This window comes from Schistocerca gregaria, chromosome 9 (genome assembly GCF_023897955.1).
Source record: "Schistocerca gregaria isolate iqSchGreg1 chromosome 9, iqSchGreg1.2, whole genome shotgun sequence".
Taxonomy (NCBI): domain Eukaryota; kingdom Metazoa; phylum Arthropoda; class Insecta; order Orthoptera; family Acrididae; genus Schistocerca; species Schistocerca gregaria.
This window is the reverse complement of record NC_064928.1, coordinates 142183709-142201800: the sequence shown is the minus strand read 5'-3', so window position 1 is coordinate 142201800 and position 18092 is coordinate 142183709. Positions and strand designations below refer to the sequence as shown.

Here is an 18092-nt window from a genome sequence, read left to right as displayed (position 1 = left end):
TTACAAATTGGCATGTTGCGATGTACCCTCCCCTTCCCCCTGACCAACACAAGGACGGTAAAGCAGCCATCTTTTTCCACCTCTATTGTGAAGCAAATATTTAGGTTGTCTGAATTCAGATGTCTCAAAAGCTGTTTGAATTGTCACTTCCATAAGGCCAACAACAAAAGCATCAACTGCATATCTAAGAAAACACACAAGTTTTAATGTTATCAGGCAAAGAACATTTTCCTTAAAATCTTCCATAGGAAGATTTGCGAGAGTAGATGACAAAGGGCTCCCTATTGCAACTCTGTCTGTCTGCTCATAGAACTTTCTGGTGTAATGTAATATCTTATGATCTGACAACATTATGATCAATAATATTTCTTAAAAGTAAGCTATTTGATAGATCATTTTATGTTAAGAACACTTTCATGTTTTAACATATAAAATTATGTTTCATACTTCTAAATCAGAAATATGTTACTGATACAATGTTATGAAAATGATAGTTGCTAATCACCATACAACGGAGAGGCTGAGTTGCAAGTTGCAGATAGGCACAACTAAAAGACCTTCAGAAAACTAGCTTTCAGCCAACAAGGCCTGTGTAACACACACACACACACACACACACACACACACACACACACAGTCTCTGGCAACTTCAAAGACTGTGGTTGTGTGTGTGTGTGTGTGTGTGTGTTTTTTTTTCAACTATTTTCGACAAAGACCTTGTTGTGCCTATCTGTGACTCAGCATCTCCACTATGTGGCAAGTAGCAACAACCCTTTTCATAACATTGTTACATCCTGTCCTAGATTTTCCATTGTTTGATATGTTACTAGCAATTCCCTCCAAGTCTAGCTTTGTTGTAATACCTCTATTACGCTCTTTCATATTAAATCAGCCTCCTATCCTTTGCTGTAAATACCTGTGGTGAATTGTATTCTTAAACAACTGGTGTATTATCACAGATGGAATGACATGAAATAAAGTCAGCAATATGAGCCACTACTACAAAGTATTAAAGACTGTAGGATAAGAAAACTGTTGGCAGAAACTCACGAGCCATCTTTGCCTTCCTGGCCTGGGCGATCACCAAGTGACTTCACCAGAGAACACAAAAGCTTGTCGTACCGATGCTCGGGTGCCTCCTCACGTTTTATAAATGGTGGCAGGCGGCTGAAGCCCTGCATGAAGCTGTACTCTTCATAAAGCCACGCAAATGCCAGGTCTATCCTACCTCTGATGTCTTCGAGGAGGAATTCCAGTACAACTGTAAATCACCAAACATAGGAATATTTCAGACACAATGAGTTTATTGCAAAGAACCAAAGCACACTTTAAGGCATGTAGACTGAGTGCAATAACAGATGGAAAATACTATAAATACAGGGTTATTCTACATGATGGAACCATTTTCAAAAATTCATATGCATTCAAGTACAAATCCAAAATGAAAATACTTTATATCAATGAAAAGAGGAAGTTTCAAAGTTTTTGGTGGGCAGTGATGGCTTCAGAAGCGGCCGGTAGAGTTTGTGTGGCAACAGGAAGCTGTTTACATTCTGCCTCTACCAACCACTCTGAACAATCTGTGGAATCTGATCACTGTTGCCATGAACTCAGTAATGGCAGATACACTTCTGTGTGTGTGACTACTGCGTCGATGTTTTCCATGCAGCCAACAGTGGCCACATTGAACATTTATCTCTAATTATTAAATACTTATTAAAACTAATTAATTACAAACTATCAAATTTATTAAACTGATATTAAACATTATGAAAAAAAAAACTTTCGAACTTCCTCTTTTTATTGATATAAAGCTTGTTCATTGTGGATTTGTATTTGAATAAATACGAAGTTTTGAAAATGGATCCATCATTTAGAATAACCCTGTATTTACATGGGTTAAAACATTCTAATGCTGAATCTACTTTTCAGTTAATTAGAATGCTGTGAATGAATTACAGGAATGAAGAAAAAAGACAACCCGTTGAGTTGCACACAGGCACAATGAAAAGTTACACATTGTAGCTTCAGGTTAACGATTGCTACCACAGCTCTGCAGTCATGTGTGCACGAGGTGTGATTGCTTGTGTGCAGGAGGTCTGTGTTTTCTTTGCTGAAGAAGCCATAATGTGGCAACTGTCTGCAGCACAATGGGTCATCTTTATATGGATAAAGAGGAAAGATATACATATGAAACAGAGAAACACCCCATAGTATCAGGCAACGAAGGTTCCTGAGTTATAATGCAGCTCAAAGGAATTACACTAGAGCATCTTAAAACATAGCATGGCGGAATATTTGCTCCACTTCCTGTACAGCACTGCTACATGAAAATCATTTCTTTTATTTTCTATCCTCTGTTCCATACGTACACTATGCAGATATGAGATCTCCGAACTCTTATCCAAGCTATATTCACCAAACCATTATTCAATGTATAGTTAACAGATAAATGATAACACTGTTAACAAGTCATGCATAAATATTTTCTTAAATGAAATACTCAAAAAATTAAAATTCACTAAAACCACCAGCACTCCATCATTAAGCCCCAGCTAAAAACTTTTTGTTTGCAGGATTAGTCTGCCATATATGAAAACCTTCACTCTCCTTTCATAAGAAGATATCTTTTCTTAACTGCGTGATTAAAAAGTTAACTTTATTCAGGACTGTTGTTTTCCAGAATGTTCAAATCTTAGAATGTAATCCTTCAGGAAGTTCAGTGTCATGATATTGTAGTTGTAATTTAGCTTTTTACAGAAATATCTAATTCTATTCGTGTAACATATTAGTTCATGAAATATGAAAATTTGAGGCTCAGGAAAATTCTTGGCGAGCCTTGATAAATTGCCAAGTGCACGTATAAAATTCTGCTAGGTTATATAGAATCTAACATTTGTACCTTGTTAAGAATTTTTAACGAGTTATTAATCAGAGCACCTTTTCTGCCTAATGTACATCTATATTTTCTACTCTCCTGTCTTTTATGTTGTTATTTAATGTACCTAAAAATTATATTACCTGATGAAGTAACCGTTGGTTGCGAAAGCTTGAATTTTGTGTGTGTGTGTGTGTGTGTGTGTGTGTGTGTGTGTGTGTGTGTGTGTGTTGGGGGGGGGGGGGGTGTACACTAATGCACCTCCACAAACTGACTGGTTTTCTGTGTTGGATGTCATGGTATTTATCAAATAGAAAACTAAGAATACTTGTTCATTTACAGTAGTAAGAAATTTCTTGTCTAGCTGGAAAAACAATTAGGCATTCAACAAGCTTCAAGATTAAGGTCACAACTATTTTTGTATCAGGTCACTGGTCTGGCATGGCACCCTACGTCTGATACCATTCTCTATGCAGACGACTTGACAGTGATAGTCTTCAGCAAAACTGGTGAAGAGTTACTCCACCATATTGAATATGCACTTAGCAAAATACGGGCATATGCCAAAAATAATAACTTTAAATTCATCTTTGCAAAAACAGTAACTGTTCATTTCATCACAAAACGATCTGCACACTGTATACATGAAATATACTATATGAAAAAAACATTGGACATTGAATAGTGCGTCAAATGCCTTGGTGTACTGCTAAGTAAAAATACATAAGAGCTCAAGCATGTGGACACTGTACAAAGTTGATTAAACAGTCTCGTTTGTCACAATTGCCTTACATAATATCGCCAGTTTAGCATTCGAAACACTAGATTATACACTTTTGTTTCAGTCCATAGATATACCATAATTTTCTGGGGCTCTGAGGAAACAAATCCAGTCAAAGCTTTTAGACTACAGAAAAAGGTCATCCAAGACACAGTGGGAGCAAAAAAGAAACAAACTGCAAACCTCTATTTGGAAAGCTAAATCTAATGTCCACACCTAGAGTGCACCACTCCCACACCCTACACCTCTCCCAACACAGGTTTTTTAAAATTATAACTATTTAAAAAATAGTTGTTTGTAGAAGTAACACCATATGCATTATAACCTTAGATTAATCAATTACATAACCTTAGATTAATGTCATTAATCTGCACATACTGTTAGAACTTTCAAGTCACCTATGTCACAATCTTTCATTACATGAGGCATGTTATTGGATGATAGTGATTTGATTGTAATAACTTTGTATTTTAACGTTTTATGTTAACTGTCCTACATACCTCTTCATAATGGGTGCCCCAGGAAGGAACGGTCAATATTCAGGGATATGACAGAAACTATCATTCACTGCAAAAAAAGTCTAGTAAACACAGGTTCTAAAATGCACAACTTGAGTGCTATGGGCACTATATCTTCAACACTGTGAAGCAAATCTCTTCTCTGCAAGTTCTTTGCTTTCCATATTTTGAGAGGTCGAGTATGGATCAAAACAAGGAAAAAATGTGAAGTAAATACGGTCTCTAAGAGTGTTCCTTACATGTTTTGGTACTGTAAAACATGTTACATCTACTGAACAACTGCCCATAGCTCATAAGATATTCACTTTAGTGCCCATGTTTACTTTACAATTTTCTGTTGTTTTCATCCATACCCCTTCCTCCCAAAATAAGGAAAACAGATAGCTTGCAGAAGAGATTTGTTTCCCCAGTATACCTGATATTGACCACTCTTTGTGTAGCACCCAGTACAGGCTGTACCCAATGCCCAAGTCATCCTGTGATGAGCTACAGTAGAGCACAGATGTATAAGGTCAGCCTGTGTTTAGCATGCATCATGTAAAGTTCCAGGTCAGTCACAACTACACAGTCAATTCTTTAAACACTGTATGTGCCAGTCAAATGTATATGTTGACCTCTGTAAATCTCCAATAGCAAATTTGGGTGCAGATTATATATTATTACCTATCGGTATAATTTAGACCCATCAAACTCTATGTGGTTTACTGATCTGACTTCATACAAGTGCAAAGGTTAATTTTTAAAGTATATCACTAGCAAATGCAACTACAAAAATAAAGAAGTACAAAATGAAAATCTACTTTGATAGTGTTTTGTAAAGTTATAAAAATCACTCAAAGCTCCAGGCAATCAACAAATGGCCACTGGAGGAGGAGGAGATTCAGAGACACTATTCTGAGAGGTCAGCAAGTCTACAACCTCTTTAGTCATGCTTTTTAAGACAATGCTAAATCACGCAAGAGAAGATTAAGAGCACAGGTAACTACTGAACAACTTAGAAGCTCATTGCGGTTAAATGGCGAGTACTAACACTTGACAAGTAAGCTGCATCTACGACATTACGAATGAATCAGCTATAGCATCTCTGTTTCCGAGATGGATATTTTAAATTTCTCCCCGATATAAGACAGCTTATGTTTCACATAGAATGACTCGGTGACGTCTCTTTTCCTAACAACCAACACATTTACCAGCACTTCTCCCATAGTAATTAAATTTGTCAGCAGTCTTTTCTTAAATGACCAGAAATTTTTGATTGTAGCAGATGCACTACCATTTTTAGACGGCTTCTACAGGTTTTTTGTTTGTTTCACGTGTTATATGCGGGTATCAAACAGCGACAAACCAATTTTTTTTCCTCCAAAATATGAATTTCAATTAAAAATACAAAATGTATGTAACCAATCCACACACTCATCCTTACAAAGACTAGATGTACTGGCTCATGGGAACATTGAAGCTCTTTGTAAATAACATTTCATTGTTATGCAGCATGTTTAAGGAGAAACAGTAAATATTTTACGAGGCGGTAGTATGGGCCAATCTAAATAAAACAGTCCATATGACGTGCCCAGTTATTATCAATTACGGAGATACACATGTTGAGGTGGAATTCCATCGAGGCAACACTTCAAGACTCTTAGTAACAAATCGCATGCTACATGTTTTCTAATATTTCCCAAGTTTCGATGTGTGGCAAAATATCGTGCTACAGTGCTGCACTGCCCACAAAAATGAACTGCCCAATGTCACATGCTACACATTGCCAATGTTCAGATCGTGTTCCACAGCTGACGGCATTGAAGTGACACCAGAATAGGGGCATCAAGTACTTGCAAAGGTAGCTGCTTATCTAACACTCTTTATTGCAACAGAAGGAAAAGAAAAAACAAGAAAACAAAGATCATAGTGAAAGAGACGAAGAATCTTGCAATGGAAATTTTTAGGAAACTTGTGTGTGGCTATGAAGCTCCGTTTAAAAACTTTTACATGAATAAATTAACAAAGTTTTACATTGTTGCCAGATAAGACCATGAAAATTATTAATATGCAATACTGGCTGATGTATGACTGGTGGCAGAGATTTTTAGCTACAAATGACTGTTATCCTTCACTAATGTAAAGGTTTTGTATCTCTTCACCAAGTATTTCGAGAATTATTCCACAAATGTGCTGAGGTCTACCCACGTATTCTCAACGATTTCATAGAGGCAATTTGGAAAATATTGGCATTTCAAATTGTTGCATATAAAGCTATTTACATTTGGGATGGAATGCTCGATTTTCTTCTTCGATTCCCGACACTACAATCACATTTCTTGGCAATATGCACTAGATTATTGTTTCTTAATCTGTTCTTGTAGCCGTGACTTGTAAAATGTCCCACAACTCATGGGAATTACAATAATGCTCAATAAATGCAGTTGTTAAGCTCAGACAAAACATTAAGTTTAAAGTTGATTTTCTCAAATTACCCCTCCAACTTCGATGTACCTTCAAACTCTACCGAAAATAAATATGGCTGATGGGCACTGCACCAGTCTTGTGCAGAATGTTACTTTGTATACCATATCTTCTCAGTAATGTACTGAAATATCCTCTTCCTATTGCATGAAAAACATACACTATTTAAAAAATGCACCAAATCCACAATTTTTAAGACATGGCAATGAAATTCTGTACAATGCTTTACATAAAATTAACACATTCACTATTAAGTTCCATGAATTATGCACATTTATTTATTTTATGGGATTTAAAATTTTTTTTTCAAAAATAATACATGAACATTTTTCTCAGAAACTATTCAAGAGATTTCTACAAAATGTTCTCTGTTTTATCTCTCTGCATAAAGCAAGCCTCTCAAGAGTTTTTAATATGCTATATAGAAGAATTTTAATAAGTTTTTAATTATAATTCTGTTCGTATAATATAAAATTTATGCTTAATTCCAAGCATTTTGCCCCATGTCTCACGTTACACTCAGTATTCCAAATATACTTTTGTGACTACATTTATTGTGTTTATAAAAATAAGTGTACCAAATTCATAACTCTATCCTTTATCAATTCAGAAAAATAGGTACATACACTTTAAAAAACAATAATTTTCTGGAAATGCAATTTAAAGTTTAACCTAACATTGTTTATCTTATGTCACCTCTTCAGGAGGCCCCAGATTGGTACTCGGGGTCCTCTTTACCTTCAAGTTTTCCATGCTGGTTTCTTGTTTTCTGCCCTCTTTTCTTTACCAGGTCTTCAACTGGCTTTTCAGCTTAAGAGAGGTGTTGTAAATCTATTTTTCTCAAGATGTATTGACTGAAATTTCCTATCTTTCAGCCCATTCTCTCGAATACCTTCATCCTCCCTACGTCCCCATCATTAAATACAAGAACAGCATTAGAAGTAGCAATTCTGACAACTGAAGCAGATAAAGATATGGTTTGAGTACATCATTTCCATATTAATGAATTTAGAGACTCATTCGGATTCTGGATTTTGCCATCCAATACACATTTTTAGAAGTTCAGCATCAGCCAGAAACTTGTAACTGGGCTTGACAACATCCAGGATACAATCTGGAAGCCTCTCCTTGTGAATGTAGCGCTTGTTATCCCTCTAAGCTTGTAGATATTTACACCAGGTTATTTGGCACATATGACACATGGGGTGTTCCTCTGTTGACACCATGTGGAAATATGTAGCCCACACTGCACTTTTCATGTCACACTGGATAGGTTCTGGTACATGGTGTAAAAAGAATTGCTTCTCATGAACAAAACAGCTGGTTGGTTATTATTTCTAAAATACGGAACATAGTCACAAATTATCTATAAAACCAAAGATATACATCACAGCCTTCTAGATGTATCACGCGCAAGTTTGCTTGAAAGTAACACACAGAATCATCTTTCACCAAGGTAGTACTGAAATATTGCTTAATAATGTGGGCATTGCAAGAACATTGTTTTACACATTTAATTATTTTTCACAATGCAGATGCAATTTCAACATTGAAACTTTGAGAACTGATTTTCCGCAAGATCTAATAAATAGAAATTAAATTGAAAGTTGATAATTCTTGTCAATTTCATGATCATCCATCCTTTAGAAACAGTCATGGAGTTCATAATATTATGAAAAGCTAAGTTGCTATTCACCCTACAGCAGAGATGCCGAGTTGCAGAAAGGCACGACAAAAAGAGTGTCATAAAATGAGCTTTCAGTCTACAAGACCTTGTGTTCTTTTGACAAAGGCCTTGTTGGCCGAAAGCTCATTTTGTGACACTTTTTCTGTAGTGCCTATCTGCGACTCAGCATCTCCGCTATATGGTGAGTAGCAACTATCCTTTTCATAATACTGTTACATTCCATCCTGGATTTTCCATTGTTTGATCATACAGTTCTGAGTTTCACCAGGTTTTATGCTACCGTATCACAGAGTGTAGAAGAAAATCTTAAACGCAAATCTGTTTGCTTATTTAACTAAAAAGTAAGTTAAATGAAAAATACTAATTATATTCACAACTCTGTAGGAGTTAAATGTGTGTGCCTGGTGTACCTATAAGCTATGCGGTGCCTTGCAGTGAGAGGTTAACTGGTGATACAGCTCGCAGCACATACGTGCATTATACTTACCACTTATTCTAGAAACTGATATGTATGCTACCATGAGTAAGCACATTACCAGGATGGTCCTTTGTAAAGCTTAGCCAGTGTAGATGTCTGTGTTATATTTTTCAGGAGTGAGTGAGTGAGTGAGTGGAGGGAGGGGATGGAAATCATTTCTGTACACCACACATCAATCAACTACAAATAAGTGCTTGTGTTCCCCATTTTTGTTTACTGCTTCCATCCTGATGATTTAGAAATTTCTACTGTTGGTGTCATATGAACTTTGTCATTCTAATTTTAATCCCCCCTCTCTTTACAATCTAGTCTTCTCCCATCATTAACAATTGAGTATCAAATTTAGATTTACAATTTTCTTCTGTTAACAATGTACACTACTAATATTCATTTCTTTTGAAATGAATATCAGTTTCACTCAAAGCAAATGGAGTGTAGAAAAGTGGAGCAGAAATGCACATGTAATAGTAGATGTGTACAGTTGCTTAGGAAGCTGGTTATTGGCAACAATAAAATATTTGACCACTTAAAGCTATAATTTGCCCATGTCTCACCATCTCTAACATCAGTGTTAAAAGTCACAGCAAGTGTGGAGATTATTTTGCTTCGGACAGCCATAACTCCGCCCACAGCTGCAGCACGTTCCGCCTTCAGAATGCGCTTCACGGCAGCCCGCATCATGTTTCCACGGGTCTCGGTCGTGAGAGGTTTTGTAATTTCCGACAGCTTCAGTGTGCGAACACGCTGCTTCGGAACCTACATTCGATAAAGATAAATTTCAAAAGAGCACACACAATTAGAAGAGATCTAAACATTAAACAGAAAAATACTAAGCCACTACTGGCTGTGTAATAAATGTCTTAAGGGGAGTTCATGACAACATACTGTAACAGAAAAGCTTGGAACACTGCCGTCTCTAACACTGCACAGTGCCCTTCACAAATGTTTACTGTTGATATTCTGGCTGAAATCATCAATCTGAGTTTATTTTGTGCAACAGTGAGTGTCCTGCCTTTTTAAAATGTTTGCTTTTGTACTTTTATGACTTATTTATACCGATAATACATCTACTCCATTATCTTAATAGTTTACTGTAACTTTAATCTTATTCTTTAGTACCTAAATGCATTAAAAGTGATACTTATGTCAGCCTCACTTCCATCATTAAAAGATTTATCACAGATTTACGAAGAGTACATAAGAACAGTTCTGCTTTATATTACACTGGGGTTACACATTTGAGGCATGTATGAAGCACGCTGGAATAGAATTGCCCCAGAGAGGGAAAATCTTGGTTCAACAAGTCCACAAACAGTTTAAATCTGTCAGAATGATTACAGCACTTTGGTCAACTGTAAAATTTCAACTCATTTTTAAAAAACGCCTCAGCCTTCTTTTGCTTTATGCTGAAATCTAAAGAACTAGAAGATCAATGAGCATTCAAAAATGAGGCTCCATTTACAGTGATGTAGGAGTAATTATTGTAATTATCAGTTTGAGTAGACTAGCACTAGTCAGTTTGTTGTCAGAATACTTTACAGAAGAATACAACAGTGGCTGCTACTGTCTGTTACTGGATAACTTGAATTTGTCTATGTCCCTGAAGGCTCTCCTGCATGATGGGATCTGCAGAATATGATGTGTGAATGAATGAAAGAAGAATGAATGAACAAACGAACATACGGAATCACTGAAGGTTGGCACCCATGTCTTATGCCATTTCTTGAGGAGAACTCGTTTCGGTTTTTATTTACTGTTATTATAAAATGTACTCACAGTTTGTTTCTTGCACGCCTTCTTTGATGGGACACGATGTAGTTTTTCCACTTCTTTGTGACTTTTGCACATTTAATACATAGCTACAATTATTCTTACACTATACACTAAAATCTCCAATCTTGGACGCAGTACAAACAGTTACCCAAATAGTGAGAGTGAATTCAACTCACCTTCACAGTAACCGTTCCAGACTGCTGAGAAGCTTTTGCCTGCTGCGTTTCCTTTTCCTTGTCCATCATCTCTGTCATCACCGAGGTGAGAGATGGCTTCACATCTTTTTCTAGGGGACCATCATCTATTTCCATCTGCAAGATCAAATGCTTCCTCAAATCTTACACAATAAAAGCATTTTTTTTTTTGTTTGTTGATGATTTGACAATTCAATTTTGCATGCAATATTTCCACTGTTGGGCTAATTCTCTTTTTCGGGAGTTCCAAGCTGGGGTATTCATGTGCATAAAAAGGAAATAATGTCAATAAACACAAACTGGGAAATAACAGCAGCAATCCTCTCCGAAACCAGTGACATGTAAGGAACAGATGATATTAAGCAATTCACTTGGTGCACTTTAACATCAACTAGCTGGGGAAGGAGGGGGGGGGGGGGGGGGGAGACCACCTGCAATGCCCAAGTATTAATTTTGCCAATTTTCTATTGGAAATAAAAACAAAAAATGAATGCTGCTAGTGTCGAGGATCTCCTTCAGTTGATTAAGTTGTAGAAGTGTCTTCGTAGTAAAGAACAATGGTATTAAGACATCATGAATGATATGGCATTATTTCATGCATCTCTATGTTTATGACATCATGTCTCCTGATCTGTGTCTACAATGATATAACTTTGTAGGTATACTCAGCAGCATGTTGGATACTGTCTGCAAAATGTGTTCTGAATAGAGTTAGTAAGAAAGAAGTAATAAATTTAAATATCATGCACAATGTGGCAGTTTTCACATATCTCAGTGTTTGATGTCACATCTCCCAAACTACTATAGGTAGGTTGTTCTTACCCTCACAGTGATTGCTGCCTGATAGTAAACAATTTGTACAAAAATTTTGGTTGAAATTGGTCCGGTCGTCTAGGAGGAGATGTGGAACATACACACACACATATACATAAATCAATTTTTATGGTATGTATATGGATATACCTACTCCAAACATCACCATCAGCCCCCTTTTCCATTACAGAAGAAGCATTTAGTTCAAGAGGTTGGGATTATTATTTACTGGTTTAAATATTTCCACCGCAAGTGTTAGATACCCTAAACTGTCATGGCCAGCAGTTCTGTTTCCTTGTAATAATTATAGTAAATACAGTGTGTGTGTGTGTGTGTGTGTGTGTGTGTGTGTGTGTGTGTGTGTGTGTACTGCTATAGCTCTGCAACCCACCCCCATGTCACCATGAGGGTTATATTGGTATGGTAAGACCTACATCCCCCATCCATGAACGAGGTTTCTGCTTGAAACTGGAGGGATTGTTTTTGAAGATATGGTCATCAAAAGAGGATTTCAAAGAGGAGAAGGCAATGAAGCAGCTGGCAATCAATGTTATGGGTTGATTTTAAGCGATCTATGTATTGCAAGATGCCAAGCCTTTACTTCTTCCCTGTAATAACAATGCCACTACAAAGTGGCTGCAACTGACCAAAATGCTGAATTATGTCACAGTGTCCCACAATGTTATATAATCTTCTAGCATGTTCTAGAATCTTCCAGACTGTCCTACACTGCTTGAGAATGTTCCATTATCCTATTGTGCTGGTGGTGGTATGCTCCATCGCAGAAGTGTGTATGCAGGCGACAACACGGCACACGTGTCATATTTTCAGAGATCGGTTAGAATGGATAAAGGAAAAGTGAAAATGACAGAAAGTGAAATAAATTTAGTGAAAGTGAATTTTGTAAGAGAGTGAACAGTGTATTCAGTAAAATTTTAATGTGTTAAGTAAGATTAATATTTAACAGGGTTTCGAAACATAAGAGAGACGATCTTGCCAGTGGTGAACTGAAAAGGAGGAGACAGAACACAAGAAATGAAAGAGATCAGGAGTGAGAAGTGCATATATGTTCACAAACTAAAAGAATGACTTGAATAAGAGGAAACAGAAAAAATTAGAGGAGAAAATCGAGTGAGACACTCGGCAAACTTGTGTAAAGTAACCGCTGAAGATACAAGATTATGACGAACAAAGTAGGGGTGCAATGAGAAGTTCAAGAAATGCAATGATCAGAAGTACAAGAACAAGAACATTAGTGTATGAGATGTGCAGAGTAGAAGATGGAGATTATAGTTTGACAGACAGATCATTCTTCCAGAAGTTCCTTACATTTACTTGTCCTGATGTTTACAGAGTGGAGTGACAAACCGAACCCACTCAAAACAAATGAAGTTAATATCCACAGTAAAGGAGGAAGATTAACAGTAACTGTCATTTAGCTACTGCACCTTAGGCTGTTTACTATGGCCCCCATTGGGATCCATTCCTGCGTCGCACAGCAGCTGGGCGAGCATGCGGCACAGCATTTTGATTTGCACAGGTGAGCCTGCATTCGGGATAGGTTTGTACTCGGCACAGAATGATGGCGGAACAGCATCGGGCAGCTTCATCTGGAACAGAAAAGCGACACATTTAATGCATGAAAATTACGTAATAAGTCTATTAAAGGAAAATTAATTTTGGAAAACTGTAAATTACTAATGCCCGATTGTATAAATGAGAATTTTGATCTTAGTTCAGAAAATTAACCCAGTTCACAAATCTGCTGTCATCAATTGAGTGTGATCTAAGGTCTATCTAAATTAACAGGAGCTGCACTAAGATACACCACAGAATCTACTACTGTCACATCTATTGTGCTTCAAGTGCAGATATTACTGTTATGACACACACACACACACACACACACACACACACACACACACACACACACACACACACACACAGTTTGTCACTGAAGGTTTTGTGTTGTAGAGGAAGAAGAAAACAAGCAGAAGAAAATTCTCAAATTTCTCTGCTGGACTCAATGTCAGGTAAACCACTGTCTCTGCAACTCCACCCTGTCACTCCTTCCAAATTCACATCCCCATAATGCCTTCAGTGAGTGGTGCTTCCCACCAGCTGCTATGATCATGTCGGCCTATAAAACTACCACTCCGCTGAGTCGCTAGCCACCCACCCCCACTTCCTCTCCCATCTCACTTCACACTGCCCCCACAGCAACCAGTTCACATGCTGAAAAAATAGATTGGCACTATTATTCCAGCCCGCCAGCTCCACTTAGGGGCATAAGCACATCATGTGAGCACTTATACAGCGTGGTCTACTGATAATGACCGGGCCAAATATCTCACAAAATAAGCATCAAACGAAAAAACTACAAAGAATGAAACTCGTCTAACTTGAAGTGGAAATCAGATGATGCGATAGTTGGCCCGCTAGATGGTGCTGCCATAGGTCAAACTGATATCAACTGCTTTCTTTCTTTTTTCTTTTTTTTTCTTCTTTTTTTTTCAGGAACCTTTTTTATCACATATTTGTGTAGTATGTAAAGAAATATGTATGTTTTAGTTGGAACACTTTTCTCAGTTTGTGATAGATGGCGCTGTAATAGTCACAAACATATAAGTACGTGGTATCACGTAACATTCCGTCACTGTAGACTGTATTTACCTCGTGATACATTACCCATGTTAAAATGGACTGTTTAACAATTGCAGAAAAGGTCTATACCGTGTTGATGTATGGCTATTGTGATCAAAATGCCCAACGGGCGTGTGCTACGTATGCTGTTCGCTATCCTGGACGACATCATCCAAGTGTCCGGACCGTTCGCCGGATAGTTACGTTATTTAAGGAAACAGTAAGTGTTTAGCCACGTGCGAAACAACCACGACCTGCAAGAAATGATGATGCCCAAGTAGGTGTTTTGGCTGCTGTCGCAGCTAATCCGCACATCAGTAGCAGACAAATTGCATGAGAATTGGGAATCTAAAAAACGTTGGTGTTGAGAATGCTACATCAACATTGATTGCACCCATACCATATTACTAAGCACCAGGAATTGCATGGCGACGACTTTGAACGTCATGTATAGTTCTGCCACTGGGCACAAGAGAAATTACGGGACGATGACAGATTTTTTGCACACATTCTATTATGCGACGAAGTGTCATTCACCAACAGTGATAACAAACCGGCATAATAAGCACTACTGGGCAACCGAAAATCCATGATGGCTGCGACAAGTGGAGCATCAGCGACCTTGGTGGGTTAATGTACGGTGTGGCATTATTAGAGGAAGGATAATTGGCCCCCATTTTATCGGTGGCAATCTAAATGGTGCAATGTATGCCGATTTCTTATGTAATGTTCTACCAATGTTACTGCAAGATGTTTCACTGCATGACAGAATGGCGATGTACTTCCAATATGATGGATCTCCGGCACATAGCTCACGTGTAGTTGAAGCAGGACTGAATAGCATATTTCATGACAGGTGGATTGGTTGTGGAAGCACCATACCACGGTCCGCACGTTCACCAGATCTGATGTCCCTGGATTTCTTTCTGTGGGGAAAGTTGAAGTATATTTGTAGCGTGATCCACCAACAATGCCTGACAACATGTGTCAGCGCACTGTCAATGCATGTGCAAACATTATGGAAGGCGAACCACTCGCTGTTGAGAGGAATGTCGCTACATGTATTGCCAAATGTGTTATCATCATCATCATCATCATCATCATCATCATCATCAATATTTTAGAGAATGTGTTGTTTGGCAGTTGATAATTTGATAGGTACCTGGGACTAACCATTCGGTAGCGAGGCAGAGCTGGTGTTGATGTGTTGTCACATCAGGGTATCAGAATTTTGCTGGGACAAAGTAAGGGTACACGACAGATCGCTGCCAATAGATTTACGCTGCTTTATCCACAGAGGGAACTTTTGATGTTTGGAGCTTTTAAAGACACAGTTGTCCGAAACTAAAGAAACTAGCAGATAGTGGTAGAGGTTTATGTCTGCATTGTCTGCTTAGACAGAGATATCTTCAACTCAAAGACTGGTTTGGCCACCAGTGATTTAGTGGACACATCCTCTGAGATGTGGTATACTCTTGCCTTCCTCAGACCTACAGATTTCTCTGGGATCTAACCCTAAGTCCAGCACACTACCACTGAACTACTGAGAGAATTTCATACACTTATTGGACTATAATCGTATCTACTAATTGACTTAATATTTTTTTTTCCATCACTGTGTGTGTGGTTGTCATAGTGCTAGCAAGTAGTTGAAAATGTACTACAAACTGTGGAGTTGCTGCTACTAAGGCCTAGAGAGCATTTCTGTAAGACATTCGATCATCATTGGTTGCTGTGTAACACCGTACCCTCTACCATTCAGCGAAAATACTTGATTTCGCTTTCTTACTCTGGTACTAAGCATCTATGCACTGCCTCAACGTTTTCACTTCAATTACAAATCACCTCCAAGAATTCTTACAGCAGCAGTTACTATACATATCCATTACTTACATTGCCAATATTATCCTTATCCTAACTTTAAGAAAAATAATTCTGAATTTCAGCTGTGGGGGAGTGTTAAAAACAAATACTTTGTTTATCTCTTCATCCTATTTACCCAAAACGTATTTTTTTTTGTGCCACTGCAACAGACTATCTACAAAATTTTACTATTCAAAATCAAGCATAATTACGGAGAAAATCTGAGATTAACATTTATACAATGTAAATTCCCATGTTCAGCTCAATTAAAGTCTGTTTCTCTGCTGACAGAACTAAACTGCTTCATACAAACAGCCCTAAGGGTAATGAAGGTAAGCTACTGTGACGGTAGCTACACAAATTATTATACAACCACATATATTCACGTAAATCTGTTAGTTTGGAAATTTTTTTGAAATAGTACTTAATGTTATCTGAAAGTAATAGAAATACTGACCTATTTATTTCTAAGATATTTAGTTTTAGAGAGGTTCTACATATCTTCTGATACTTCAAAACACTTTTGCTATTGTTAAAATGTATATATGAATTTTATTTATTTATACAGATTTTCAGAAGGGCCATTTGTGGCATGCATATATTGTGGCTTGCAAGCTCCAATGAGAACTGTGAAGGAAATTGACTGCCTTTTTCAATGGAACTGTTCTGTATTTTTTTATTTAAGGAAACCACAGAAAAAACAAATTTCAACAGCAAGAAACGGATTTTAACTGCCATCCTGTAACTGTTATGCAAGGATGCAATGTGTAACAAATCAAAATGTTAACTTTATAATTACACAGAATACAATGTAAAAGGACCTTGTCATGGATGTGTACTTCTGTTAGAGAAAAAAAAAAAGCTTGAAAGCTAGTTTGAATACTGTTTACTGTTGCGTTTATATGCCATAGATCAGTCTAATATATGAGAACTCAATTCAGCATGTCAAGAATTTTCAGAGTCAATTTAATGAACGTAGCAAAAACAGTTGATGACAGAAAATTGGAACAATGTACAAAGAAATAACATGAGTGAATATCAATTCTATAATTGTTATATTCAGTTGTGGGACAAATTAAAACATACGAGACCCGTGAGAAATGTAAAGAGATTTATTTTTTTTATCTACAAAAGTTTTTATTTTGTTCAAACTACATTATTGTTCCCTTCGAACTGGTAGGTCCTTTACCATGTCATCACATTTGAACAGTTATAGGGTATCCAACCGGGTAGAGTCGTAATTTCTCCACAATATTTCGGCAGACGTACACGCTGCCATCTTCAGGTGGTTCCTGACGAATGCTGTGCTGTTCCACTTGGCGTCCTATATATACTAGCCGTTACCCGCTCCACCGTTCCTCTCCTGGTGTCTTCAGTGTGGCCGGCGCGGTGGATACTGGAGGTGGTGGTAGAGGCAGCGCCTGGGTCTGAACTGGGTTCTGCAGTCTCCCTGCTGCTGCTGCTGCTGCTGCTGCTGCTGTCGGGGGCACTCCTCGATCTCTGGGACAGCATCTTTCTCTCCAGACTGAGTGCAGGGTTCCAGGCCTGACTAAGTTGAAGGCCGGATCGAGGACCGCCCTCGACAGCAGCAGCAGGGAGACTGCAAACCCCAGTTCAGATCCAGGCACCGTTTCCCCCCACCACCTCCAGTAGCCACCGTGCCGGCCGCACCAAAGACACCAGGAGAGGAACGGTGGAGGGGGTAACGGCTAGTATATATAGGGCACCGGGAGGAACAGCACAGCATTCATCAAGAACAACCTGAAGATGGCAGCGTGTATGTCTGCCGAAATATTGTGAAGAAATTACGACACTACCCGGTTGGATACCAGAGAACTGTTCAAATTGGAAATACGCCAGAAAAACCTCAGATCGCATGTCGTCATATTCTTTTGAATGTTCTCCAGAGTCCCAAAATGATGTCCTTTTAAGGCATTTCTCAATTTCAGGAAAAGAGAAATTTCACAAGTGTTCATATCAGGTAAAAAAGCAGGGTGAGGG

The 18092-nt window shown here is 37.9% G+C and overlaps 1 protein-coding gene across 1 annotated transcript in view; it reads right to left on the bottom strand.

Annotated features, from left to right (window-relative positions):
- Positions 1 to 18092, bottom strand: part of LOC126291714 (symplekin-like) — a 135145-nt gene that overhangs the window by 67702 nt on the left and 49351 nt on the right. The window contains exons 9-12 of the mRNA XM_049985370.1: positions 13034 to 13195; positions 10755 to 10889; positions 9360 to 9561; positions 1051 to 1261 (exon numbers count right to left, since the gene is read on the bottom strand). Of these exons, the coding sequence (XP_049841327.1) occupies positions 1051 to 1261; positions 9360 to 9561; positions 10755 to 10889; positions 13034 to 13195 (710 nt within the window). The remainder of the gene's footprint in view (positions 1 to 1050; positions 1262 to 9359; positions 9562 to 10754; positions 10890 to 13033; positions 13196 to 18092) is intronic.